We start from the raw sequence: 27,418 nt of genomic DNA on the forward strand, positions 1-27,418 counted from the left end.
GCCTGTATATTAATTAGGCTGTTAATCCTACTGATTCCTTTACTAAGCCTATTTTTATGTGGGATACCATTGCCAAACCTGTCCGTTGTTGCCTATATGTTGATTAAAAATAAATATTTTCTGTTCTGAGTGACAATGTTGCCGTTGCTCATATTTCTTATGATATAAGGCTTCGGTTTAAGGTGACGGTTGTTAGTCATGCAAATTATTTGTCCCTCTTTTCTAGTGGAGCAAGCATGGAGCGATTTGACTGGAGCGGGAGGAAATTTTAGTGGAACGAGGAGCGCTGTTGATTGGAGCGGCTTAGTGCGAATTAGAGCGGTGAAGCGGGCAGAGCCAGCAGCCCTGTGAGCGAGGAGGGGAAATTCTTAGCGCTCCACTCCGCTCACATGCTCTGGTGCGGACACATCTGACAAATACAGTCTCTGGTTGTGTGCCACGTGTGAACGTGCAACTTCAGAATTAGCCTTGATTCTCAAGACAATGTCTGGAGTTCATGTAAGAAAATGACTTGAATTAAGGGGGGGACCTTCAGTTTGGAGTCTGATAGCAAGTCACAGGGAGGAGTGAAGATTGTGGAAGGGGGAGGGGGCAATGAGGGGCCTGGAAGCCCCTCAGCTAGCACACTGAAGGCCAATCCACACTTCACTTTTCCCTGCTTTCGGTTCGCACACTGGGTGAGTGACGAAAATTTCACCATCAGTGGTTTACGCAGGGCGGTGTGCATGTACCCCAGATTTTTATGTCCGGTGAAGATCATGCTCTTTGACTGCCCATCTGCAAGGAGGCTGACTAGGTGCTTGCTGTTGGTGACAGCACTGATGTTCACTGAGCAGAGGCCAATCAAGAAAGAGTATAACCCTGTTTCCAAAAACAGATGGGATGCTGTGTAAAAGGTAAATAAGAGTGTAAATGATTTGAAAATCATGTAAAGCCATATTTAAAATTTCACAATTTCAACATTTCTTTGTTCTATTTTCAATTAAATATGCATTTATATGATTTGAAAATTTGCAACATTATGTTTGCAAATCATTCTGGTGGAATATCACTGCTGTATGCATGCACGAACCACAACCATTTGACCAACGGACAAATGCAGTATGAACATAAGCTACTGTACAGCCTGAAAGTGCAGGTGGAAAAGAGAAGCATTAACTAGACTTAAGGCTGGTGGAATTGAGGGAACCAACTCCGTTGAAAAACAGATGCAGCTCATTAGTCCTGTCTGTACATGAAGCTGCAATGTTAGTACTTCCCCGCGGCTCCTGGTCATCGCTGAGAGCTCATCTGTCTTGTTTTTCAGCGACCTTACGTTGATGAAAGGCAGGTAAGACTTGTACCTTCTGCTTTTATACCGCAGCCTTTCTTCTCTGGCGGCACTGCATCAGATCTGCCTGCAGCTCGGCAGCTCTGGCAGTGAGGGGGAGGCAGGTCCTGCCACGTGCAGATGATCGCCAGTCCCTCCTTATCCGTGATTGAAATAAGTATAGCAATGCCCATAAAAGCATATAATGATTCTCGATCCATGCTATGGTAGTGACAAACTTATTAGAAATGAAAGAAAAATGTGAATTTACAATAAGAAAAAACTAAGAAAATGAACAAATACACAAGCAGCCGCCGCAGCAGGCAGCCACTTGAGGCAGCGTCGGTTGTGCTCTATGACAACAGGACATAATTCATACATCCACCACAACTCTGAAGGAGTAAAAAGTTCTAAACTGACGTGTGACCTCCTTTCTCACCTTAACACTGCATATTAAATTATGCATAAACAAATTTAGGGGCGGCACAATGGTGCAGTGGTTTGCACTGTTGCCTCATACCTCTGGGACCCGGGTTCGAGTCACCACCTGGGTCACATGTGTGTGGAGTTTGCATGTTCTCCCCATGTCGTCGTGGGGTTTCCTCTGGGTACTCCGGTTTCCCCCCACAGTCCAAAAACATGCTGAGGCTAATTGGAGTTGCTAAATTGCCCGTAGATGTGCATGTGTGAGTGACTGGTGTGTGAGTGTGTTCTGCGATCAGCTGGCCCCCCATCCTGGGGTGTTCCCTGCCTCGTGCCCATTGCTTCTGGGATAGGCTCCGGACCCCCGGCGATTTGGAAAATGGATGGATGGATGGGCATAAACAAATTTGAGAAAAGAAACATGAACTCCTGCAATACCGTTTGCAGTTTCTTTGGGGCGATCTCACGGGTAGGTTGCACCCCATCTCTATCTGAATCAGAATCATCAGAATCCTGCTTCTGCTGCTCTCTTTCCTCAGTGGCAGTTCTGCGCAGTCCTGCGCTCACAAAATTCACAGGGGCTGTGTAATCCTTTGACCTGGCCACAGAGAGAAAACAAGGACAGAAGACGCTTTTAGAAATATGCAGATCCAACTACATACATTTTTCATCCATCCATAGTCTGCTGCTTATCCAGATCCAGGTTGTGGGGCTTGCAGTTTGAGTAAGGATGCCCAGCCCTCCCTCTCCCCCAGCTCCTCCTGGGGGAGGGGGGGGGGGGATACTCAGGTACTCCCAGTACTGTGCCATCGCTGACAGGGAGCTGGTTCTCAGGTAGCATTTCCATAGGTTACAAACAATATGTATACCAGAGAGCGAGTATGCACATGGCGACATGCATGCAACACTTTAGAGTTTGTTGAATATTTTTTGATGAATGAATGTTTAGGCTAAAGCTAACTTAAGCTTTGGTTCTTAATTTAACATTAGTCAAATCACGTGTTTTCATTTTGAAACACTTGCTGCCTACATTACGAAGCATTACTAATATTTATGACTAATTTAGAACTACTGATACTGAAGGGCTGTGAATAGTTATCATGCTGGTTTACTTTTTACATATAATTTATTACATGTATTCTATACATATATTAAGTTTTATGGTAGCTAATACGGTTGCATGCATTGTATACGGTTGAATACAGTTTTTCTTGACACAGTGGTTCTACTCTCCCAAAAAGAAGTGCAAAATCTACTTTACGTTTGTAGTTAATGCTAGAACCATTACAGCACTAGTGAGTACAACATATAACTGTCAAGACTTTCTTCCTTATTGGGGTAATTCACAATGTGCTGCTTTACAATGATAATATATCTTATATTCTGGTTGTATACTCAAAATTCACTCACATTAACATTAGGCTAACCATAATCTAAACAATTGTTAGTAAATTATAATTTTTATGTTATATTAACAGAATTTAATCCTTATGCAATATTATCTTTTCTACTAATTTTTGGCACAATAAACTCAGACCCAAATAGATTTCTAAATAAAAACACAAGTTAAATTAAGTGATATGGGAATATCCTGCAATGTCATCAACAGCTAGCTTTTCTTTACATTTGACTAATAATGCTCCACTATAGTCAGAAAATGCACTTTAACTAGTGATGCAAAGATACCAAAACCGTCATCGGGCTGATACTGTGTTCATATAGTCATACTCGTAAAAACTGTCCGATACCAAGGACCGATACCACTTAATTGCAACAATGTTAAAATTCAAAGCTGCGGCATTTTGTTAAACTGTAAGGTCTTTTCTGCTAGTGTCAAGAGGAGGAATGGACAGCACACCCCTTAAATTTAACAGAAGCAATTTGATCAAAATATGTGCCATACTGCATAGTACATGTAGCTCGCTAATGCTAGCAGAGAAAGATAATTACAACAAACTATGGAGAAGTGAGAAAATGAAACTGAAAATGAAACATTAAATATGCTGTTATTTAATGTTAGATATAACTAACGCTCCAGGTTCAATCATCAATATAAATACACCTAGGTGTTTGTGTTCTTCACTCCTATAAAAACACAAATGCTACCAAGCGGAACAGTCACAGTTCTTGCAGTCTGCGTTGCCGTGTCATGTAGGCAAATTTCTGGGGAGACGCATGTCAGGCTATGGCGTAGGGTCCATGGCTATGTCGTATTTACGGTGTCGATTCAACACAGAAGTGTAAATCAGCCTTTACAGTCAAGGTTTTGTTCCTTTGTAAAGACCTTTCAAACTGAGAATCCTGATATGAATGATTGAGTTGAAAACTCAGGTTTCAAGTAAGGTAAATTAATACATACAGTGGAAATAGCTTATAGTGATCAACTGCTTATATAAATAAAAAAGCTTGGGGCAGAATCACTCCTGTAAAAATACTTTAAATAATTCGCTCTTAGTAAACAAGTAGTCCACTTATAGTTTTTTTTTTTTTTTTTTTAAACTTTACTTTGATAAGCCTACTTTGCCTTCCAATAATTACCCCATCTGCTTCTGGCTACCTGAGGCTAATGCTGCATGCATAGAAAACCTGACGGGGAAAAGAAAGTAATTTTTCTCTCAATGACGAATATAGACTCAAAGCTTATGATAAATTGGCAAAAACCTGTCAACGAGATGCAACAGTGAAACTACAGTAAGCTATATCAGACATATCTATCTGCACAATGGGCTACTGTATTATAGCATATTTATATAATAATAATCTTTATTTATATAGCACCTTTCATACATAAAATGTGACCCAAAGTACTTTACACTGAGAATAAAAACGAGGGGAAAAGCAATAGGGTAAGCAATTAGAGAATAAATTAGTGTAAGAAGATGATACACAAGAAAAAATTCACAAATTTGAAGAAATAACACAATTATATAAAAGGCAGAAACAAAATCTAAAATTAGGCAGAATAAGAGATTTATGCACTAAACAGAATTATATAAAAAGAATACCGGGACAAATTAAAAAAATACTAAACATTAAGAGGCAGAGTCCAATAAATATGTTTTTAAAAGCTTTTTAAAACAAGAAAGTCACTCGGCCTCTCTAATTGCTACAGGTAACATGTCTAATTGCAGCTGGTAGTTTGGGTGCATCCCTACTCTTGGTATGTGTAAAAACATAGAGTTTGAAGACCAAAGACCCCTAGCGGGAGTATAGATAGTCTAAAGAAAGATCAGTAATGCAAGAAGGTGCCAAGCCTTTAGGTGTTTTATAAGTCAGTAAAAGAATTTCAAAATCTATTCAAAAGACACACATAGCTAACAAAGTTCATATGAGTAGTGCAACATGATCAGATTTCTTTATCTGTTCTAGACATGTTCTAGTTGCTGCATTTTGAATAATCTGTGCATAGCCAATAGTGTTCTTTGAGTTACAGTAATCAAGACAAGTAATAAAAGCATGCATCAACTTTCCAGCAACTTTCAATGATAAAAAATTACTTTAGCTAAGTCCCTCAAGTGGTCACATATTGGATATAGCTCTTAAAATTCAAATCGCAAATTCATAATTACACCAAGATTTCAAATATGTGATTTAGTCTCGTTCACTAAGCTACCAAGCCTTGATTTTACCTTCTCTGTCATTCCCTGGGAGCCCATAATAATCACTTCTGTTTTCTCTTCATTGATTTTTAAAAAATTATAGCTGATAAAAACCCACATAAATTGTTCATCTAATCGGGAGCATCAGGCTCTCCAGCTACATACAAGTGTGTATCATCAGCGTAACGATGGAAAGCCACACCATAGTTCCTAAAAATGTCGCCAAGAGGTAGCATATAAAGAGAGAAGAGCAGGAGACCAAGGAAACTACCCTGTGGAATTCCAGTCGCTCGTAAATGGTTCCATCTATGGCCACAAGTTCTAGTATTTAAACTAATATTGAAATAGCAATTTGGCTGAACAGCATCGAGACCTGTTAGAATCTTATATACCTGGATCATGTCCTTTGCTCGAGGCTGAACAGATTCAGCTCAGCTAACCTCTCCTCATAAGACATTCCTCTGAGACCAGGAATCATTCTTGTAGCCCTACGTTGAACCTTTTCCAAGGCAACAAAGTCCTTTTTAAGGTACGGTGAACAAACTTGCACACAATATTCTAGGTGGGGTCTCACCAAGTAATTGTATGATCGTAGCATAACATCCCTTGACTTAAACTCCATATACTTAGAGATGTAACCCAACATCCTATTGGCCTTTTTATTGCTTCCCCACACTGGCGAGAGTGGGACATGGAAGCATCAACATACACACCGAGGTCTTTCTCAGGGAAGAAACTTTTAATGTCATCCTCAGTCTATAATGCAATCTTCCTTTCGACATTCCTCTTAGCGAGTCTAATGTTATTTTTTTTACTCAACCTGTAGACTTAGATACTCATGCTTTATTTTGAAATCATTAGTTAATTTCCATTGGTGGAAGAGAGCCCTTTTCCTTCTGACTTTATTCTTAATTTCCTCAGTAAACCACCTTGGCTGCAGTTTCCTAGATTTAGTTTTGCTTTTAACAGGTATGAAGTCCTCTTGCACTTGTAAAATTTTTTATTATGATTATTTTTTAATCCCATGCCTCTTCAACAGTTTTGCTGTTGAACTCCATCCAGTTTACAGTTTCTAGTTTCAGTCTCATTCCATTAAAGTTAGCCTTCCTCACATTTTTTTGTTTTGGACTTTGCTTTTCGGACACTAAAATTAACCTCAAATTTAATCATGTTGTGATCACTACCGTAAAGTGGTTCTAAAATCTCAAATTTTCCAATCCTATCCTGGTTCTTAGACAAAACAAGATCAAGAAGGGCATCTCCCCTGGTAGGGGTATTAACAAATTAAATAAGTCCAGTCTGGAGCGCCTCCTGATCATCCCCTCATCTTCACGCAGCATCAGCCGATTGCGAACTAAAATACTGGTACCTCTTCCCCCCGAAGCTCGGCCTTTCCTCGTCGGAGTCATGCTCGGCCCATATGCCATAGGTGGCGTCCTCTTTGGTCTGCCGGTGTCTACGGCGGTCAGGATTGAATTCATTTGCTAGGTCCCAATCGGTCACCTCGAAATTCTCTATCTCCACTCCGTCGTCGTCCTCATCATCATTATTATTATTGCCCCTCCGTCCGTACAGGTGGGACATGGACATGATTTAGGCCGATGTTCTATAAGCAAAAGTAAATGTAATGAGTGATCTGCCAAAGTAACAATTCAAAGCTGTTAATATAGCTATATACATAGAAGAGCAAGTAGCACACCTGACCACAAACTCAGTACGTTACACGTTAAAGCTCAAACAAAATTAGCAGTTAGATAACCATGTCAAACAGACTAGTAGACGAACTCGTCCAGCTCCTCAAGTAGTGTAGCGGAAGCAATAGTATGTCAGAAAATAATGTACTTCCGGGAGCATTTCCGTGAGGTAACTATTCAAATTAAGGGTTTATAAAAGAGACGAGGCAATGTAAGAAAGGAAGGAAGATAGTCGTCCTGTGAACAATGCCATCCTATAGAATAAACCTGAGCTACCCAATTCTGATAACAAATTTAGCACTATTACTGGTGTTGGTCAATAGCTGTCTAGCACTAATTTTACTTTGTGGAATTTTAGTAGTAGATAATCATAATTATGTAGTAGTATAGTTGAAAATGTGTCATTTATAAATTTTTTCATTGTAACGTCTCTCCCATGATAAAGACATATTATTATTATTATTATTACTTATTTATTGTTTAATTATGTTCTATATAGTATTAGGATTATTTGATGCATTAACAATATTAAGCTCATTATTATTATTATTATTTTCCTTCTATTTGTAAGTTTTTTTTTTTTAATCGGATAGGATTGCGGGATAACACGCTTGACTGAGACTTTTATTGTGTCTTATTTTAACAGGAAAATACGTGACTCCCTAACTTCCGGTACGCCGAATCCTGCTTGTGCGCTCTGAATCTTTTTCAGTAGATATAAATTCGATATTAAAAAACTTTTAGAATTTCAGTGTGAAATCGTATGTCAGAAATGAATGCAGGTTATTGGTTTTATAAAAATGGCTTAAACGTATTTCATTTATCAAGGGGAAATTTGATAGTGGAAGGATTACGCTTTGGAAAGTTTACATAATTCTAGGTAATTTCGTCTCTTTGATATCCATTTAATAGTGTCAGCCCTACCTTTTTGTAGTAGGTGTGCAGGTGGTTACTTTTCGGTATCAACATTTGTTTCTCTTTTTTGTCAGGCTTAACTCGCCTGCGAGATGGCTGGGAGCGACAGCGAGTGGCGACAAGTGCGGCGTCGCAGAAAGAAAGCATGTGACATTAGGACATGTCAGCTGAGCCCTAAAGATTTCGGGGGCACGGTGGACATGAGCAGGATACAGGAACGAGTGAGAGAGGCAATGTAAGAAAGGAAGGAAGATAGTCGTCCTGTGAACAATGCCATACTATAAAATAAAGCTGAGCTACCCAATTCTGATAACACATTTAGCACTATTACTGGTGTTGGTCAACAGCTGTTTAGCTTAAAAACCATTAAATAAAATTAACATTAACATTTCTTGTCATTTAAGAAACGAATTGATACTTTATTTTTATACGTTTTTGGCTCTTTTTCAGGATGGAACTGACCTGCCAAGACTTCTGGCAGGATTGGAAAGGTCAGGCAGATATTGTGTTGTTTATAACTTTCAAATTTCTGTATTGTCACTGCAAATGGTCATATTGCTTGTTGTTATCAACACCTTTGACTCTGTCTTTAACTGTAGATATAGACAGAAAATGGTGTAGACATTGATATGGTTACCTATTTATGAATTATTCATTTACTCTATATGGTTATTTACATAAATGCACATACTGGTAAATATTAAACACAATAGAAAGAAAATAACACTGTATGAGTCTTGTCAGATTTTGTAGCTTAGGTGTTACTACTGGTTACCCCCTCAGAGATGCTGACGGGCTGTCTGAGTCTCCAGAGTCAGGATATCACAGAGAGCGGCCCTGACCCCCACGGTCTGGACCTTGACTGCGTGTGCTATGGGTTGGGCAGCTTCTTGTCTGGCGTCACTTCCCGGTACCAGCTAGCCATGCTGCTGCTGCTTCTGGAAGCGCTAAAGGTGGACCCTGCTAACATTGTATTATTAGTACCACAATACTGTCAGAGCAAGCCAGGGGTGTCAGTCTTCCTCTTTGCAGGGCCTGGTTAGTGCTTCAGTAATGTTTGTTGTACTATATTTACTCTATGGTTGTGTTACAACTCTCCTTCTCAGATTCCCCATGGACGCTGCAGCATGTTCGACCCTGTCTTTTCCCCAGCTGAATGTAAAGTTCTACGGACGATGGGCTTTACTGTCCTGTCTGAGAATGAGGTATGTCCCAAACACAGCACCCTGACACAGGCAGCCTTTCCGCATAATCACTGCATCAGCAGTCCTGCCTGCAAATGGGGTATGCTCCAATCACAGCACCATGGCACAGACAGGCTTTACACAGGCAGTCTACCTGGTACATGTGACAGTTCAGTCATGTTAATGAATTATATACTAGTTCCTTGATGTAAAAACTGAGTTGACCTGGTGCATATAAATATATATTGTTTGGTATGTAGGTTTTTGTAGTTGGAAATTGGAAGTACCTTTAGCTTTCCCTTATTTTTTACATTATTATCAAAAATTAACAGTTCAAATATACCGGTATACAAAAAGTGAAGCCCTTAACAAAGAGAGTCTGTGGTTAATATTCTAATAAAAAATGTGGGCCAAAAATATAAACCAAAACACCAGAATTTAATTTCATAGTTCAGATACTTTTTGTGGTCGTTTTGATGAAATGAAACATTTATACCTGCTTTTAAACTGATGAGGGAATTGATGAAGATTGTTATTGATTAATATATTTACCTTCGATTTCATGCATATTTTGGAGTATATAAAAATAACCAAAGTAGTAAATACCAATTTGTCTTGGATGCTTGATGTAGGGGGCTCTGTTATGTCAGCCGTTGATGATTTATTATGAAGCGGATTATCTGGTGACAGTGCTGTGTCTGTATGGGGCTCCCTTAGGAGGGCAAGAGGCCAGTAAGTCGCCCCACACTCTTCTACCTTCTTCACTGTGGGACAGCTCTGTACAACAACCTTCTTTGGAGCAACTGGAGCCAGCAGAAGCTGCCACTGCTCACCATCATGGGCAACAGCTTCCAGGGTCTCCAGGACAGGTGAGGCACCAGCTCAGTTTGCTTTCCTTTAGTTACTGAATATATATTTTTTTAATTTATAGACCTTAGAGTTTATATGTGATAATTTCATTTGACTAGATATTGTTTCTGAAGAGTGAAGCAGCATTCAGGAAGTCAGGAACTCAGTCACTTCGTCATTGTGGTTGAAGAGTATCACCCCTGTTTTTAGCTCTTATGCCTCAACAAAGTTTATTTGGAAGTAAAAACTTCAACCAGAAATCTGCCATGTTTAATGTGTTTGACTGATGAATTCCTGATTTCATTATTTACACAAGCATGAAAGAAAAAGCTTTGCGTTGATGTAATAGGAATGTGCATCTGATGTCTTTGTAATACGATGTTTACTGTCTTCCACATTTGCTAGGATGGTGCAGCAGGACCTCAAGAGGGAATACAGCTTTATTGCTAATGTATCCTTTAACACAGGGTTTCTCAGCCTTTCCAGCGATGGCCCAGCTGCTGACCAGTACAATATGCTGGCCGCCCATCAGAGAGGGCTCCCCTCAGTCATTTTTGTCAACCGGGGGGGGGTTCACCTGTGGTAAATTGCTTGCAGTCCCTGCGTTATGTAAAGGTTAACGTTTGACAAGTCATGCATTATGCATTTTTAAATGTACAACTGCCGAGGTGAAGAACCACCCAACATGCAGAACGTGCATGGCGTGTCATAAGGCACTACATTACACTTTAATAATAAGCTGTACATTACACTTTTTTTAAACATGGCTGCAGAAGCAAATAAGTGTGTGTGTGTGTGTGTGTATTAATTTAGCTTAATGTACTATGTGGTATTCAACTTGTTATGGGTAAAATCCAACTTACTGTATTCACTGTCTGTTGATTATTAAAACTGGACTTGTGTGCCATTTCGTTTAGGCAGGTTACACAGGACTGTGAAGTATGACTGGAAAAAGATTGTAATTGAAACTTATATGAAACTTACAGTAAACTTAAGTTACTGTAACTTATATCTAATTTTTTTAAGGCTGCCAATTGGGTCCCTGCAGCATCTCATTATGGTCCAAACCATGTTTAGCTCATATAGATCCATGGTCCACTGCAAGGGTTGAGAAACTCTGCTTTAATGCATACAGTATTCTCTCCATTAATTTGTTGGATGTAACATTTTCTATGAATCCAGTATAGTGTTGCACATTGTATAGCCTATGGGTGATGGTACTATTGATAGTGTCACTTTTCTGTTTGAGTCCTTTACGGAGACTATCAGGTGTGTACAGTGTGCGAGGAGACGTCCCTTCCATGCTCAGCGCGCTTCTCTGATGTGTTCAACGACACTGTCCTGTTGCAGTTCCCCCGACAGCGACTGAGCACTCTTCCACTGCACGTGTGGACCCATGCCCCTGAACCCAAGTATCTCAACTGCAAGGATCTGGAGATTATATTGAGGGAGGTATCAAGCTGAGGCACTGGATAGGAACTGCGCTTGGTTCTGCTCCCACTGCTACCAACTGGCCTCCAGGAGACTGGGTACCAGGTGCCTCCAGTCTTGCTTAAGGAATGACTTGTAGGTGGAGTCGGACACCAACATGGTTTAATGGTTTGTTGTTTTTTTTTTTTAGCCTTTTCACTGGAAGATGCCAGTTGAGTTTGAATTTGCATGGACACATCATTTTTACACAAATTGTGTTGTTTACTTAATTTAAACGTTATTCAGGAATCTATTAAATTTCCAGTAATTTTATTGCATATTTTTCACAATAAAATGAATACACTCAACTCCCAGTTTTTTAAACTGAACTTGCAAGCATAACTTTACTCACTGGAATTTAAGATTCCCCTGTCTCTCAGGTCTTTATAGAGCTAGACAACATGATCCTTGAGCTGCCTATGGTGATTTTTTTTCCTGGGCCCTTCTTCCAGACTCACTGTTGACTTCTAGGACCTCCTCATTTCATGGTTGTCAGTTGCTGGCATTCTCTGTTCCATACTGGTTCTACATACATTATTATAATCTGTTGTTCATGTAAGACTGCTTTTCTCCTTTTTTCTCCTTATGTGCTGACTTTGCCTTCTCCACAATGAAGCATTAAACTAAAGTTTCAGGAGTCTTCTGTCATTATGCTGGTCTGTCTTTTTGTGTCAGGCTCTGCTAGTTCCAACTTGTCATCACCGGCTCCAAGGCTCCCTTCCCCATTGCATGGTGCTGTTCCTGATTGATCAGTTATTTCTAAACCCTCCCCATTGACAGCGTTGGTTCCTGGTTTGTCACTCTTTCCCATAGTAGCTGTCTCCCCAGCTTTATGATGGTCAGTAGCTTCTTGTGCCTCTTCCTCAGCATGTTCTAGCTTCTCGCTGAGATGGTTGCTTTGTTGTGTGTTCTCTTCAGGGACACTACTGGCACTCACGTCACAGACTGTGACATTCTCAGCAGCCTCCGCCTCATCAGCTGGGCTGCTTCCTGCCGCCTCATCAGCTGGGCTGCTTCCTGCCTCCTCATCATTGCTGGGTTCTGCTTTCTCACTGTTAGTATCAGCAGTTGCTCTGAGCTCCCTGAGTTTCTCTTTAATTTCTTGGATCTTATCACTAAAAAATGACAATTATGACAGTAAAGGTATGAACTACTGAAATAAGCACCCGCATTGTTTTGCTTTAAGAATCCATGTGAGGAGAAGGAGCATTACCTGACTGATACTTTCAGGATGCCGTTGACAATGGCCAGCTGCTCCAGCGTTGTCTCTTTCGAGGGAATCAAACTCTACAATAAAGTCAGTTTGTTTTTAAGATAATGATAGTTTTGTCTGGCTTGAGCACGTACCGTAACCATTTGTGAGATGATGCATTAGAAACCTAATGTATTTCAGAAGGGATCCTTGAAGACTATTTTGGTGAAGAGTTAAATACACCATTAAGTTAAGACTCTCTTCTCTGTGCTCTGCGGTTCTGATCTTATATGCAAATTAAGTGACTAATAAAGGCTTGTTTATACTTTGTGCGTTTGCATAGCTGCAACAGTTGAGTGATGCAGTTTTCCTCATCAGCCACAACCCCAAACGTGTGCCTCCAGATTTTTGTGTCCGTATAGACCTGTGCACGTGTGTCACGCATGCACAGCAAAAACCATGGAGGCTTTTGACAAAAAGTTATATGAGGAGATCCATCACCCACATTTATACAGCCTGTCTTTGTTGAAAGAGAAAAAGAATGGCCAAATGTCTGCAGATTCGTGTTGTGAAATCACTTAAATGTGAGGAAAAGAAAAAACCTTTAAACAGAAGTGGAATCTCAGGGAGGACACATGAAATTTGTAACCCTTCCCTCTAATCTAAGTTCTTTTGGATAAAAGCATCAGATAATTGAATAAAATTTTATATGTAAATTGAAGTAGTAACAAGTAAATTTGCAGGCAACTGCGCATACAAGGCAGGCAACTACATTTGCGCATCTCTGCAGTATAAACAGGACTGGGTGTCTGCTTGCAGTTCCTGACCGTGTTTGCAGCTTTGTGTGTCCGTTTTGAAGTATGAACAAACCTTTACACTGTAAATATGCGCTCTGTGCTACACCCTTTTGGACTGGACTTACTTCAGGAGGGGGCACTGTGTCCATCAGATCACTGCCACCCTGTCGCAGGGAGCGCTCCACACGCACAGCCTGCTGGGTAACGGCCTTCAGAAACTCCGTGCTACACTTGGTCTGCACATGGTTGTCTCCAAACTAGGAGCAAACAAATTCTCAAGTTTAACTCTTATGTAATGAATTGATCAGGTGTCTGAGAATCAGTCTTCTTAAAAATACACAGGCCTTCTTGAAATGAGTTTACATAACCCTATGAATTAAGCTAGATATAGCATGCAGTGTGTTTGGGGCAAAGCTCACGGAGATAGCAGACCTTTGCCTGGAACACAGCTAGTGCTTGCTTCTCGTGGCTAATGGCCTTCCGGTAATCTCCAATGCAGCAGAGCCTTTGGGCGAGCAGATGCTGGCTGTAAGGGGGAGAGGGAGATGCAGCTAACAGGGACGGCTGGAGAACATAATCACCTACTAATATTCACTATGATTAACACATACAGAATACTAACAACTTCCATGGTGATATATTCCCGTAATTCTCAAATCTTCCCATAATTATGTTTTTATAGGTCATAGCAGCATGCGATCATTTGGCTTGGTTACTTTAGAGCAGTGTGCAGGTCGTCCAGGCCTCTGAACATGGTGTTGAGTCTGAGCGCACTCTGGAGATACCGTACTGACTGCTCTCCCTGCAGCACCAGACCTAGAGAACTCTGAGAAATGGACCGAGATCATGTTTTATCCTTCATCCTCATCAAACATCCTGATAGAATGAGAACATTTTTAACTTCAGCGAGGCCCCCTAATAGTAGCGGAGGGTCTCATACTCACATCCAGTGTAGCCATGTAGGGGTGCTCCTCCCCATGTACCAGCAGCATCAGCAGGCGTGCGCGGTACAGGCAGCGCTGTGCCAGGCCCAGCTCTTGCCCCGCAAACACGTACATGGCCAGCAGGGCCTGCAGAGCCGCCAAGTCACATTCAACAGCAATCATAAGGTGCATAAGGTGTCCTTTGCTTAATCCATAAATCATGATGATAAAGTACAGTGGCTCATTCCCCCCACCTTCCCCGTTTGCTGACTTTACTTGTTCTGCATGTGTTGACTTGTGTTTGCTCTAAGTGCTCCAGGATTTTCTTGCTGTCCAAAATCGTGGTGAGTATGTGTGTGTGTATGAGTGTGTGTGTGTGTGTGTGTGTGTGTGTGCAGGATGCCCCCTGCTTTGTGGCCTGTGCTTCCCAAAGTCAGCTCCAGGGTCGCTGTGACCGTATACTGGATAAGTAGTTGAAAGATGGATGCATAGTACTGGTTTAGCTCATGCGCTACCAGTCTTCTCAGTCTACCACTAGAGGAGAGGTAAGGAGCATGCACTGATTACAGTGTGTTGCTGCACCCACCACATAACAAACCACCTTTTTATTTTCCTTTACAAATAAATACGCTCCAGTGACACATGCATTTTGTGATGTTACATTTTCAATTACTTTATTCTTTAACTTTAAAATAAATAAGGGAGGCATTGAGAATAAAGCCAAAGGAGAGGTTGAAGTCACGCTTATTATGTGGGCTGAGCCAGTAGAGCACACGCTGAAGTGGCAAATGGCCTTTACTCTACTGGTACATCACTCACGTATTCCTGTATAGTACTGGGATGATCGAATCCAAGGACCCTCTCACTCAACACTACGGCTTTCATCTGTACGCTGCGGGCCTGATGCACAGGAAGAGTGTCCGAAGAGAACGATGTTAGGCAGAGTCCAGTCACAATACTAATGCAAAGAAGCACCAAGTTGATGTGATTTGCAATGACACACCTCTGTACGGTTGCCCTGCAAGTATGCCACCTGGGCCAGTGTGCTGAGGCACATGCTCGCCTCCGGGTGCAGGTCGTCACACACGCGGCCGAACAGGTATGTCGCCTCCTTCAACTGCTCATAGGCCCGGTCCAGCTGTCCTGGAAGAACAGGAGCAGACAGCCTTAGGGGAGAAGCTGTTTGAACTTGAAGTTGCACGTTGAAGTTGCAAATCTTGAACCAGTTGTTGCATCATTACATTTAATGTTCATATCATACTAAATCATAACAAATCTGCTGTAAGCTGTGTTGAATTAAGGAGAACCAATGATGGGACTTGCATTATGGTTAAAGTTTGATACTTATAAAGCCATATAATTCATTTTCTGACACTTACCCTTTTCAATGCTCTTCTGAGCCGAATTGAATGCCTGCGTGGCATCGCTGGTCGTCATAGTTACATGCTTAACGACAGGGAACATGTTGATGATATCATCTGGGCTAATGGGGGCCTTGATGCAGTTATCCAGTGTATAGTCTCTGAGACGCAGCTGTAGGGAGGTTGACACAGTGGTTTGAGAGTAATACAAGCTGCAAAAAGTCCTGGTTCTGTCTGTCGTTTCAATTATGTGCCTCCTACCTGTACTCCTGTCTTCAAACAGAGTCCTCTAAGCAGCGAAAATTTCTGCAGTCCATATTGCTCCATTAGATAGTCAGCACTGGTCCTGCAACAGCAATATACTTTAAGTACTTTAATATCTGTATATCTGTATTTGCACATATAAATCATTCCTTAATTGGCGCTCACCCTAAACCTTCTGTAAGATGGTAGGTGTCTCTTGCATCCTGATTTAAAAGTCCCCACAGCTCTGTGCCACTGAACGTGCTCCATGCCATTGTGTCAGATGTTGCCCCACCCCCTCGGCCACGCTTCTTTGACCGCTTTTTTGACTCCTCTGCCGCAGAAATGGAGTTCAAGTGGGGCACCAGCAGGCAACAGAGGAAGTGACTGACCGCCGCTGACAGGCTGGATACCTCCACATTCTGTAGCGAGAAAAGGGCTCACAGTTATAAATTATAAAGTAATGCCAACACTCAAGAGATGCTTACAAATATGGTGTAAATCACTGACTCACCTGTACATAGGAGCTGAAAATGCGCTTGGCTGAACGAATTACTATCTCGCCAAACACGAGTCTCTGAGGAAGAGGGAACAAGAGTGAGAGAAAGTTTATTGCCACATGTTTGTAATTCATTTCTAAATTATGGGGAGATGCCCCAATACAAAGAGGGAACAGAGCCTTACAGTAACATGCTGCAGCCTCTCTCGGTGTTCTGACTGGCTGATAGCTATGGCCAGCTCGCCCAAGTACCGAAGGTTAATGCCTTTCTGATGCATGGCCTTACACAGTGTGGCACCATCCACTGGGTTCACCCTGAACTGCAGGCAGTCGTCCAGCTGGATATGCAAGAAAGTAGCCCGCTGAGTAATCCGCATGACATCAACAACAGGTAATGCAGACTGCAAAATGAACTGCGCTGGCACTCACAAAGGCAGGAATCTGATTGGTGATGAGGAAGCTGGCTGCTTCTTTAAGGAGCGTCTCCTGAAGCTGAACACTGCTGCTCTCTGAGCTTGGAAACTGCACACCTGCATTAGATTAACCAAAACAGTACACACGCTCACTGTCAGGCGCATAAACTCATTCTGTGAAGCTCAAACCACTGTACTGTAGGATGCTGGCTATTTGTGTAACATACAAATTAAATATGTGTTGGTATAAGCAATGAGGGAGGAAAGGGGAACTTGAAAATGTGGCCCTCATCCAAGATCATAGATTTGGGTATGGATGGCAGGAATATGTCCCTACCAATATTGTGGGAGTATCATGTGTATTTAGGGAGGCGGGGTGCTCGGGGCTGATTTGGTCACTACCAATGTTGAAACTAAACCTATACCCTTGCACCCTCATGCCAGTGAAAGGGCAATGGAATCAGAGCAACCTGATAGCAACAAGGTAGGGATAGATTTCTTTTTAAGGTTTGCATGGTATATGACGTCACATGGCACCAATGAGCTCTGAGAAATGCAATAGAGACAAAACTTGAGTAGTGACACAGTAGCATTCCAGCAGGGGGCGTACCTGGGCAAAATACATCAGGGTTGAAGCGCATCTCAAAGATGATGTTACTGACTGAACCCACATCCTTACAGGCCCCTCTGATTGCCTCTGTCCCACGTGGATCTCCTGCACGCTCAACACACACATCCAAGTTAGGAACTATTTCAGTTGAGAGTCAACTATATCCCTGAAGTAAAATCCTGAAGTAAATTCACCATTCCTTACCAGTCTTTGTGCATTCTGCAATCCCCCCGGACTCCTCCATTCTTTCCTTCACACGCTGAGTGAACTGGGACTGCCTGGGGGAGAAAAAGAACGAGAGGCAGGGGTGGTGAGAGACTCAGAAGATAGAAGAAGTTACTAAATCTCAGACGGTCACAATAAAAGATGCTCATGCAGGTAAGTTATAGCAGTAACTGATCATATCATTCATACATCTTCAAGATCTGATTATCCGGACCACGGTGAGCCTGGAGCCAATCTCACAAGGCAGGGACACCCAGCATGGGATGCCAATCCATCACAGGGCACATCCACACACAGGTAAAACATGCAGAGTGCACACACATAGAGCTAGTGATGGATAAATCACAGTGGCAGTCAGATAAATATTGTAGAAATATTGCTCCTTTCAAATATCAAAGGGAGTAAGAGGAATTGCATGGCCTTAATTCTGATGTACAGGCAATTCTTGGCTTGCTATGTCCTTGGCTAACATCTGTCTTATGGACAACTTGTACTTATGAACTGGCTGCCATAAAGCCTATTATATACAAAAAATTGAGTTAAATACAATTGTTCATAATGAGGAATGCACACAACAAATTCGACCTAAACACACAACGTAACGTAGGAACTCTGCCTGTGCTCCTGAATACAGGTATGGAGTCTCACTCACTTGTGCTGGATGAAGGCCTGGATGAGCTCTGGCCGCAGGAGGCAGAACTTGTGTGGGAAGCAGCGAGGGAAGCCCCTGGAGGAGCAGTACTCCAGCCAGTCAGCCTGCGCCTCCTCCTGCACAGCCTGCTCCTCATTCTCCCCCACATGGTAGTTGGCGTCGGCAGGGTGGACGTGGAAGAGATTGAGCAGGTATAACCTGCCATCGGCGCCCAGTAGGCCCTGCGTGTGGATGGAGCTGAATAGGGGAACCTGCTGGCCGCTGGGACTGAGCACCACATGCTTCTGGATGTTCAGGGTCTTGGCAGCGTGGGCCAGCAGCTCTAGCAGCTTGCGGCGTTGAGGTCCCTCACTAACGGCAGCTGAGACGCCATACAGAAGCCCCCTGGCCTCCCCTCCCATGCTATCCAGACCTGGGGCCAGCCCCTGCACCAGCAGGCGGGAACCCCTGTAGTCCACCACAGCGCTGGGTAGTGTGTGCAGACCCAGCAGGTGGCCCAGCAGGTTGCTGTACTCCTGCACCCCCTGCAGCTCCAGCCTCTGTGCTGCCCTGTTGGCACGTTCACCCCCCTCGCTGGCACCGCCACGGCTCACGAAGAGGCCACCGCACAGGAAAGCCGGGTCCTCCTCCACTCCGCCATTGATTGGTGTCACACAGCCATCAACCACAGCCTCCACTGCCTGAGCAGCCGCCCACACGAAGGCACTGTTCACCTAGCCAGACATACAAAACACTGTATATCATAGCAGATAATAAAGGCAGCCAGTCCGGCTGCCTGCCAAAGTGTCCCCAGCTCTCACCCAGGATGTCTCCATCATGATGAGTGTAATTTGTATTCTATCAGGACAATACCAGGACAATACCAGGACAATTGGCCTAGTGGCAAGGGGGGGGGGGGTGCAATGTACATCGTATTTCATGACTTCGCAATGAACAGACATGCAATTGTCACATTGTTAAAGGATGCGATGTAAGAAAGATTTCAAAATAGTTTAAAAATTATCAATATTTCATTATTTAAAATAAGATTAACATTGTTTAGAGTCCAGTTTCACAACTAAACACAACATAACTAATAAAAATAACTGATCTATATGATAAAAGGGTACATGACTACAGTCTTTCTTAGGCACATGTTTCATCCTCGTGCTTTGAATGTGCAGTGAATTCACACACACTCTCATCACATAACTTTATAATTTTAGATTTATAAAGAAAGATAAGTAATGCACTCTTAACTCGTCTCATGTTTCATCTGAATCATGACAAACGCTTTAAATATGCAGTTGCGAAACCCAAAAAGATCACAGTTAGATTTTTTTCTAATATGGTCCATCCTTAAACAGATATCTGTTCATGTTCGTTTTTTGAGAAGAAGGGGGGGCATCTGCTGATATTGGGGGGACGCATTCCCCTTGTCCCCCGCATTTCCAACGCCCCTGCCGCACGCAGATCCTGAAATAACAGCTGAGCATCTGATGAGGACTGAAGGATCTAATCCAGCATTGTACTGGTACCTGCAGTAAGACTCTGTCTCGGTGAAGACGCTCCTCCAGACTGCCCTGAGGAAGATCCCTGGCTGTCTGAAGCTCTTCATTCCAGTCTGGAGCCTGGCAAGCGTGATGACAGCCAGGTGACATGTTTTAATGAGAGGTATGACCTGTAAGGCACTCACACGGCCACAGACGCGGTAATGACCAGGGCAACATACAGAGGTACACACCTGTGCTACCCCCTGCTCTTCCAAGCCCGAACGAGTAAACGAATTACGGTGACAGCGCACAGCGGAGGGAGGACCCAGCCAGCTAAGTGTGCGGTAGGGAGTGGGCATGTTCTCCAGGGGGGGTGGCTGGGAGCTTGTGGGAATCAACAACACAAGGATTCAGTCACCAGTGGAACAGCATCCTTTTTTTCTCAAATTGACCGTTAACAACCTATAAAGTTCCAAAGACACATGTCTGAGCACATTCCGTAGAGTTTAATCAGGTTCATATACCTTATGGATTGTGTGAATTGCATTGATCTGCATGTATTTATTTATTGTGTGATGGACATTATTTACACAGACCTGCTGCACAAAAGTAATTTCCCACCTAAGAAAAAAGAATATACTTTCCTGTCAACCTGCTACACACCCCAACCCCCCGCTTATGTGAAATTATACGAAAGAATTTTTTTTTTAAATAGTTTTTAATTGGTGCTTCTATTCCTAGTAATTTTTTATATCAAACAAGCTTTGAACTGGTCATATATTAGCATTACTTCTTTGCCTGTGTGCGTGCATGGGTGCAAATATCTGTGTACGTGTGTGTTACCGGTTCCTGAGGGCTGTGAAGGCTTTTTTGAATCCGGAGCTGATCTGAGACAGCAGATCTGACAGACAGTGAGTAGGTGGTGACGATGAGGCCGGCCGCGGGTCAAACACATCTAGAGTAGACCTTCAGAACAAACAGTAATATGAGAAATGGCTGACTCTTTCACAAAAGACAGGACGATGTAGGCATTTTTGGGGAAAAAGGACCTGTTGAGGAAAAATCCCTTGGGACAGGAAGTGATGTCACACCAGCGGCCCTCTAAGGTGCATACGGTTATGTACAAAAAGTCTCCTTGTAGTTTACGGGTTCCTGGAGGCGGGTTCCAACAACTGAGGGACAGGTCTATGAGGCAGTTTGGGACCTGGGAGAGCAAAAACGATAACTTTGATATGACACCTGTGTGTTATCATCAGCAGTGTGACAGTACACACTGTCAGTCATAGCCTGGCTAAACACAAAGGAAGCTAATGGGGAAGTGGTTTATTGAAAGCGTATTGTAATTCTACCCTACATGCGGCTTAGAGGTTCATTTTACCCGTCGCTATTCGTCATTGTTGAGCTGTACCTCAGAGTGTGTATTGTTAGGCAGCAGTGGCACCAGGGGGCGCTCTTTGGAGCCAGGAAGGATGTAGTCAGGTGGAGGCCCCTCCATGGTCTGCTGTTCTGGTTTTGAGTCACTGGGAAGGCGCCTTGCACCCCTCCCACTCTGACCTCCCGGAGTATTCTCTAAGTCAGGGATAAAATGTTGCCATTATCCATCTACCACAGCTTTGGTTCAGCCCTTGTTCTGACAACATAAACAGGGGAACCCCAAGCTTTGCAGTTCCGCTTCTGAATATATACTGGGTACCCCATTCTTCTTCAGTATTCGCAGCACCCAAATTTACCATAGCCTATTTTAATCTTATGTTATGTTAATTTTATGATTATCTACTCCTGTGATGACTTGGCGCCCCATTCTGATTGTCCTCTAGACTCTGGGATAGGCTCCAGACCCACCGTGACCCTGAACAGAACAAGTGGCCACAGAAAATGAATGGATGAATGGAGGGATTATCTACTCAACCCTAATTATTACTTATTTATTTCTCCCTTTTCTTTCCCATATCTCACTCAGTCCAAGTCATCAGAGGGAGTTAAGCAAGAAGAGCTCAAAAGCCACCAGTTTTAAAAACTTGCCTTAGCCTGTATGGCAAATGCAGTACTGCAGCCAAATGACTCACCAGAAAACATCTATCTGCAAGTCAACTGCATTTGTTTAGCCAAGTAGGTTCACAGTCAATCTAGGTATTCTTCATATTTTTTAAAAATAAATGCAGGTTATAAAGCAGTCTGACATTGGTTCCCTACCCATGCTGGATATAAAGCAGCCTGAAAATGGTTCCCTACCTATGCTGAATATAAAGCAGCCTCACACTGGTTCACTACCCATATTGGATATAAAGCTGCCTAACAGTGGTTCCCTGCCTGTGTTGCATATAAAGCAGCTTGACGTTGGTTCCCTACCTGTGTTGTGTGCTGGAGAGAGGGTGTTGAGCAGACTTGGGGAACGACCCTCTCTCAGGGCATCTTGTGGGCTTGGCGCCCTGAGGAAATCTTGTAGGTGGGCTAGGTGGACTCGGATCGTTCTAGGAGTGTAGGAATCTGGGGGGAGGATTGGGGGCCAGAACACTAATTAGGAGGTCATAGTGAAATGATAAATTCACTAAAAGCCATACTAACTCAGTCACCTATGGAACAGTTATAAGTTTGCATCTGGAACTGGGTCATATATTTTATAAATTCATTTTGAATTTTATTTAAACCTCACAACAAACCGATTGCTTAAATCAGTGTGATCCATATTGTTCTCTTTAGATAAGAGGAAAATTAAGATTATACAACATTATATAATCTTTATTATACAATCCCAAATCAGAAAAAGTTTGGTATGGAGAATAGAAATAAAAAAGAAAGTGGCGATTTATAAATTTGCTTTGACTCGGATTTCATTACAGACAGTATGAACACAAGCTATTCCAGCTTTATTTTATTGGTAAATAGACATCCATTCCAGCCACTCAGGCCTGCAAAAATTCCAAAACAAGTTGGAAAGCTAGTTATGAAGTAAATAGGAGCAAATAATTAAATAGTGACATGATTAGAAACAGGTGATATCAATAAGTGATTGGAATTGTGGTTTGGTACAAAAGCAGTAAATGGGCTGAGGATTGCCGATTTTCCAATAATTGTGTGAAAACATCATTGGGATGTCTGAAAACAGTGTTCCTTGATGAAAGTTAGCAAAGGATTGGGATATTGCGCCATATAGAGTGCTTAAAAGATTCAAGGAATCTGTAGGAATTCAGTGCATAAAGGACAAAGGCACAAGCCAAAGCTGAATAACTGTGAACTCCAATCTGTCTGATGGTACTGCATCAAGAACAGTCATTCATCTATAATTGATATAACCACATAGGCTCAGGATTACTTTGGCAAACCTTTGTCAGGCACTGTGGTATGTAGTTACATCCACAATTGCCAGATTCAACCTACTGTCCTAAAAGGAAGCTGTATGTTAACCGTGTCCAGAACCACTGCTGATTTCTCTGGCATCTGGGGTCGACCATTGCACAATGGAAATGTGTATTGTGGTCAGACAAATCAATATTCCATGTCCTTTTTGGAGGACCAAAGAAGAAAAGGACCACCCACACTGTTACTAGTAACAAGGGCAAAAGTCAGCATCTGTCATGGTATGGGGTGGTGTCAGTGATTTGGCAAAGGTGACTTTGCCAAACTGTGATGGCACCATTAATGGTGAATAGGTATATAAAAATTCTGGAATAACATATTCTGCTTTCAAGACAACGTCATTTCCAGGGACACCTATGAATACTTATGAATAAAAAAAACTCATTCTGCACACATTGCAAAGGCATGGCTGTGGAAGAAGTGGGTGTGGGTGCTGGACTGGTCTGCCATTAGGCTCTACCTGTCCCCAACAGAGAATGTGTGGTGCATATTGAAATATAAACATGACAACAAGGACCCCATACTGTTGTACAGCTTCAGACTTGTTTGCAAGAATAATGGGCCAAATTGCAGCTAAAATATTTCATCACTTTATGTCTAAAATCCCAAAACATGTGAGTATGTTTTACACACAGCATGGGTGTGTTTTAAGTGAAAAAGATTGCCAACATAGTGGTAGCTGCTTTACTGTCCAAACTATTTTTTAAAATACATTGCAAAATTTAAATGTTTATTTTGGGGAAAAATAAATTGAGGTAAAAAAATCACATATCGTGCTGTTGTATTATTTTCAAAGTAATACAGGGCAAAGAGAATTTTCAGTCAATTTTGAGGTATAAAATATCTCCACTTGTCTGATTTGGGGTTGTACATTTACAAAGCCTGTATAAATGAAGCACAAATAAATGTGATTGGGTGATCTGTAGAAGACTTTTGTAGACTCTTACCTTCCACCAGCCTTAGGGTGGCCCCAGGCTTGAGACCCTTAATGGTCTGGAGTTCACAGATTGGGTCCAGTATGGTTCCTGACAAAGAGAGGGACAGCGAGGTGCGGGGGGCCACCTCCTCCCTTCCCAGTACAGCCATAACTGCATCCTGGACCAGCCAGAACCTGTGGACCTGAACAGAATGCTCATTATAACACCCCCACATATTCACCGTATTAGTGGACCCACACAGGCCAAGCAAAATCCACATCATCACATCTCCTTAAATAGCACCAAAGCTCTGAAAACTGCCTCACAATTTCAGGTTGCATGCTATTTTTTAACTGAAAGGCAATTTTTATTCCCCAAACCAGCCCTTCTAGACCCAGACAGATACAGCAATTCCTAGTTTACAGCAGCAGTCCTTAGTGAAACACCATGCCTCACCTGAAGCTCAAAAGGTTCAACTCCTGCTCCTTGAATCTTCACAGGAAATGACACGTCTTCTTCCTCTCCTGCCAACTTGAGCCCCATGGCATTGCCAGGAAGTTTGCTGCCATTGGCTGAGCATGGAATATGACATTCATGACAAAGTTTAATTACAGAATGCAGAAAGCACGGCAGTGTAGAATCTTTCTAATGTTCAGTCTTCACTCCCACTATTAATACGATTGAACAAGATTAAAATGCCTCGGGGGAGTGTGCAGGCTGCATAACCTGATGAATGAGCACAGGTTTGTAAAAACAGGTGGAGCAAGAAAATCAAGGGACCAAGAATGCTCATAAATACAATGTATCTTTCCTTATTTCAGCTGCACGTAATAAAAAAGTTTTGGAGATTCCTGAGAATTTGAAAAAAACATTAATGATGCACATTTTTCTATCATTTCTTGATTTATACACCAGCTTTCATATACACCAGGCAAGCAATTTTCCACAACTCAAGCAACTGTAAATGCTTCATTTTTTTTTATTCATATTTTTTATAGACCTTTAAGTCTTAAGACTACCGACCAATTAAACAAGGTGGGCAGTAACTCATGATCAGTTATGCTAAAGCCGACATTTGACTGTGAGTAACCTCCAGCAAAACAAGACCTGGCCTGAGTCTGGCGGGACTCGTTTCAACCTGACTGGTGGAATTTGCCTACAAGCATGTGGAATACTCTGCCCAGGTTTGGCACCGCTACAGAGGCACTAAAACCATCTAACAAAACCACCTCCTGACTATTAGTGGGTGCTTGGCACTCAGTGAAAAGCTCAAAGCATGACTCAGTTGAAAGAGTTATGCTCACATGCCACCTACATTTTCCAGCTGGTGATTCACTGCTCATTGATTTATTTTTTTCATGTAAATCTTCAATTATGAGTATCGGCAGCATCAGAATTTCAAGACTGACTAATTACTGTTCAGAAATATTATTTTCTGTTTCCAGTGCTAAAGGCAATTGGACAAATGTTAATTTTGCCCACTGTGGTAATGTGTTAATATTATATAATTTTCCTGACATATTACAGAGCAACAGACATGGGGTCCGTTTGTCCAATTAACCTGTTTGGGATTCATTTTAAGGTTCAGCATAATATCTTTGAGCTCCATGCCCCCTGTAGCCTCCCAGATCCACTAGTAATTTATCTACCATACTTATTTGTCACTTTATATTAAAACATCTGCAAAATAAATACCTGTAGTTTAATGTGAGAAACATTATCAAACAACATATACAAAATCTAAGAGCTGCATTTTTGCTCTGGGTAAAATATCTGTCACAGTAAAAAAATTAGAAAATTCTCTAGTAACTTTTACGATGGATCAAGTGCAGTGAGCAGCCCGGTTTTACTGTCACGTCTATAGAAGTGATATACCCAAGTACACAAGTTTTTAACATTGAGTGTCTTTCTCTTTGCAACCACCAGGGACATAAACTATATATGAAAGTAGATACTCATAAACAGCAGAAAAACCGCACTGCACTGCACATACTGTAGCAGTAACAATTGTTAATATTCACTAGTATTTATGTCAGCACTTAAAAGCAGAGAATGACAGTGTTTTAATTTCTGAGCAAGACGGCGCACATGCAAAAACAGCGCCGGTGTAGTACAAAATAACAAGTCATGTCAAGAGACAGAGTTTCATACCTAGTTTTGCAATACTGTCTTCTGCTGGCTGCACTTTGTCCTTCATTTCTCTCTGAAACACAATATCTCTATTCCGTCTTCTGCGTCCGTCTCCTGTTCTGGCAGCGGGTCACAATCAAGCTGATTTGCCCCCTTTTTCTTCCTTTTTTTTCTACACTCCCGCACACGCGTGTGTGGAGTAACAGGGGCAGTATGTGTGCCTCTGTGCTGCTGTCGGTCCTGCTTGCTGTCTGATTATCAGCTCTTATCTCTCGCAGTCTCTGTGGCTGCCACGCCCTTGTCTTGCTCAATCCGAATCCTATCTCACTTTTCCTTCTTCTTCAGGGGATTTATAGCTGGAATGCTGTCCCTACTCTCACGCTGTGTTTTAATGGCTGCCCTGCTTCACCTGGGTGTTTCTGAGGTGTGTCTAGCCCAGCCCATTCTGAAACTGCCCTTCCACACCCTGTGTATGTGTGTGTAAATAGGGTGTGGCTCCCACACATCATCTTTCACATTTGCCCCGGGGTGGCAGCCCAACTGCAGTCTGAACGCTCTCATTGCAAAATCCATCTTTGTCACAGCGTTTGGGTAATATGACACCACTTCACACTTTTGCAGAGAAAAGTGCACTTAACATAACTCACTGCTTTGAACGGGAGCAGGCAGCCAGACAGGACTTGATACCAGACATTTTTTTCTATAAGTTATCCGTTTTAGATTATTTTTTTTACAGTGAGCTTGTTTGGCATTACTATCATGTGTTAATTAAAGAAAATGTAGTACACAAAAAAAATCTGTCAACATGTTTGTCATCTAGAATTATTGCTACACTGTATTTCAAGGCAACGGGCCCATATGTATATCTAACCCTGTTGGAAACATGAAGTGTTAAAAAGATAAAAGACAAGCTTTAAACTGTTACACAACTTAAGTAACAGAAAATCCCTTCAAGCATGAGAAAGTATATAAAGTGTATAAACAGCAGAAACTGAACCCTCTACATGTAAAGTGTAGGTTCAGGCACCAACCTGGATCTGGTCAAACAATGCCAGAGTGGTAATCTGGGGCTCTGTTTTGTAGAAACCATCCAACGTTTGGTCTACGATCATTTTTGAAGTGTGATTCAAAGAAAATGAATGTACGCATAAAAAACACATATACACCACCCTCTCAGATAGGCA

At 42.1% G+C, this 27,418-nt stretch overlaps 3 protein-coding genes across 4 annotated transcripts in view; 1 reads left to right on the plus strand and 2 right to left on the minus strand.

The window, feature by feature from the left end:
* The window catches only part of tfip11 (tuftelin interacting protein 11), a 23,406-nt gene extending 16,231 nt beyond the window's left edge, over positions 1-7,175 (minus strand). Inside the window, exons 1-3 of the mRNA XM_048978503.1 lie at positions 7,031-7,175; positions 6,701-6,937; positions 2,171-2,330 (exon numbers count right to left, since the gene is read on the minus strand). Of these exons, the coding sequence (XP_048834460.1) occupies positions 2,171-2,330; positions 6,701-6,921 (381 nt within the window). The 5' untranslated portion in view covers positions 6,922-6,937; positions 7,031-7,175. The remainder of the gene's footprint in view (positions 1-2,170; positions 2,331-6,700; positions 6,938-7,030) is intronic.
* Positions 7,172-12,091, plus strand: srrd (SRR1 domain containing). Of its 2 annotated transcripts, XM_048978518.1 has the most exons (10): positions 7,172-7,194; positions 7,672-7,697; positions 7,854-7,905; positions 8,015-8,175; positions 8,391-8,431; positions 8,724-8,893; positions 9,047-9,145; positions 9,842-9,993; positions 10,379-10,424; positions 11,243-12,091. In XM_048978518.1, the coding sequence occupies exons 4-10, from the start codon at positions 8,033-8,035 to the stop codon at positions 11,435-11,437; spliced, it is 846 nt and encodes a 281-aa protein (XP_048834475.1). In that variant the 5' UTR covers positions 7,172-7,194; positions 7,672-7,697; positions 7,854-7,905; positions 8,015-8,032; the 3' UTR covers positions 11,438-12,091. The 2 variants fall into 2 exon arrangements, with proteins under 2 accessions (XP_048834475.1, XP_048834484.1); XM_048978527.1 differs by lacking the exons at positions 7,172-7,194; positions 7,854-7,905.
* si:ch211-166a6.5 (clustered mitochondria protein homolog) lies at positions 11,693-26,669 on the minus strand. Its single transcript, XM_048978490.1, has 26 exons — positions 26,256-26,669; positions 24,561-24,676; positions 24,135-24,306; positions 22,180-22,317; positions 21,239-21,399; positions 20,880-21,034; positions 20,674-20,796; positions 20,082-20,214; positions 19,876-19,968; positions 18,359-19,071; positions 17,686-17,759; positions 17,482-17,586; positions 16,888-16,988; positions 16,644-16,796; positions 16,474-16,536; positions 16,146-16,381; positions 15,978-16,062; positions 15,735-15,888; positions 15,359-15,498; positions 15,175-15,255; positions 14,377-14,502; positions 14,149-14,258; positions 13,865-13,958; positions 13,558-13,689; positions 12,657-12,730; positions 11,693-12,558 (listed from the first exon to the last, which is right to left on the minus strand). The coding sequence occupies exons 1-26, from the start codon at positions 26,299-26,301 to the stop codon at positions 12,075-12,077; spliced, it is 4,062 nt and encodes a 1,353-aa protein (XP_048834447.1). The 5' UTR covers positions 26,302-26,669; the 3' UTR covers positions 11,693-12,074.
* Positions 26,670-27,418: the final 749 nt, after the last annotated feature.

Source organism: Brienomyrus brachyistius, chromosome 2, assembly GCF_023856365.1.
Source record: "Brienomyrus brachyistius isolate T26 chromosome 2, BBRACH_0.4, whole genome shotgun sequence".
Lineage (NCBI taxonomy): Eukaryota > Metazoa > Chordata > Actinopteri > Osteoglossiformes > Mormyridae > Brienomyrus > Brienomyrus brachyistius.

Bases quoted from the DNA above. Each gene is read 5' to 3' on its own strand.
- srrd (XM_048978518.1), top strand. From the start codon at position 8,033: ATGGCTGGGAGCGACAGCGAGTGGCGACAAGTGCGGCGTCGCAGAAAG. The intron at 8,176-8,390 runs GTAAGAAAGGAA...GCTCTTTTTCAG, and splicing joins GAACGAGTGAGAGAGGCAAT to GATGGAACTGACCTGCCAAG. The intron at 10,425-11,242 runs GTATCCTTTAAC...GGAGACTATCAG, and splicing joins AATACAGCTTTATTGCTAAT to GTGTGTACAGTGTGCGAGGA.
- si:ch211-166a6.5 (XM_048978490.1), bottom strand. From the start codon at position 26,301: ATGAAGGACAAAGTGCAGCCAGCAGAAGACAGTATTGCAAAACTAG. The intron at 20,215-20,673 runs GTAACACACACG...GATTCCCACAAG, and splicing joins TTCACAGCCCTCAGGAACCG to CTCCCAGCCACCCCCCCTGG. The intron at 15,889-15,977 runs GTAGGAGGCACA...ACCTCCCTACAG, and splicing joins GTTTGAAGACAGGAGTACAG to CTGCGTCTCAGAGACTATAC.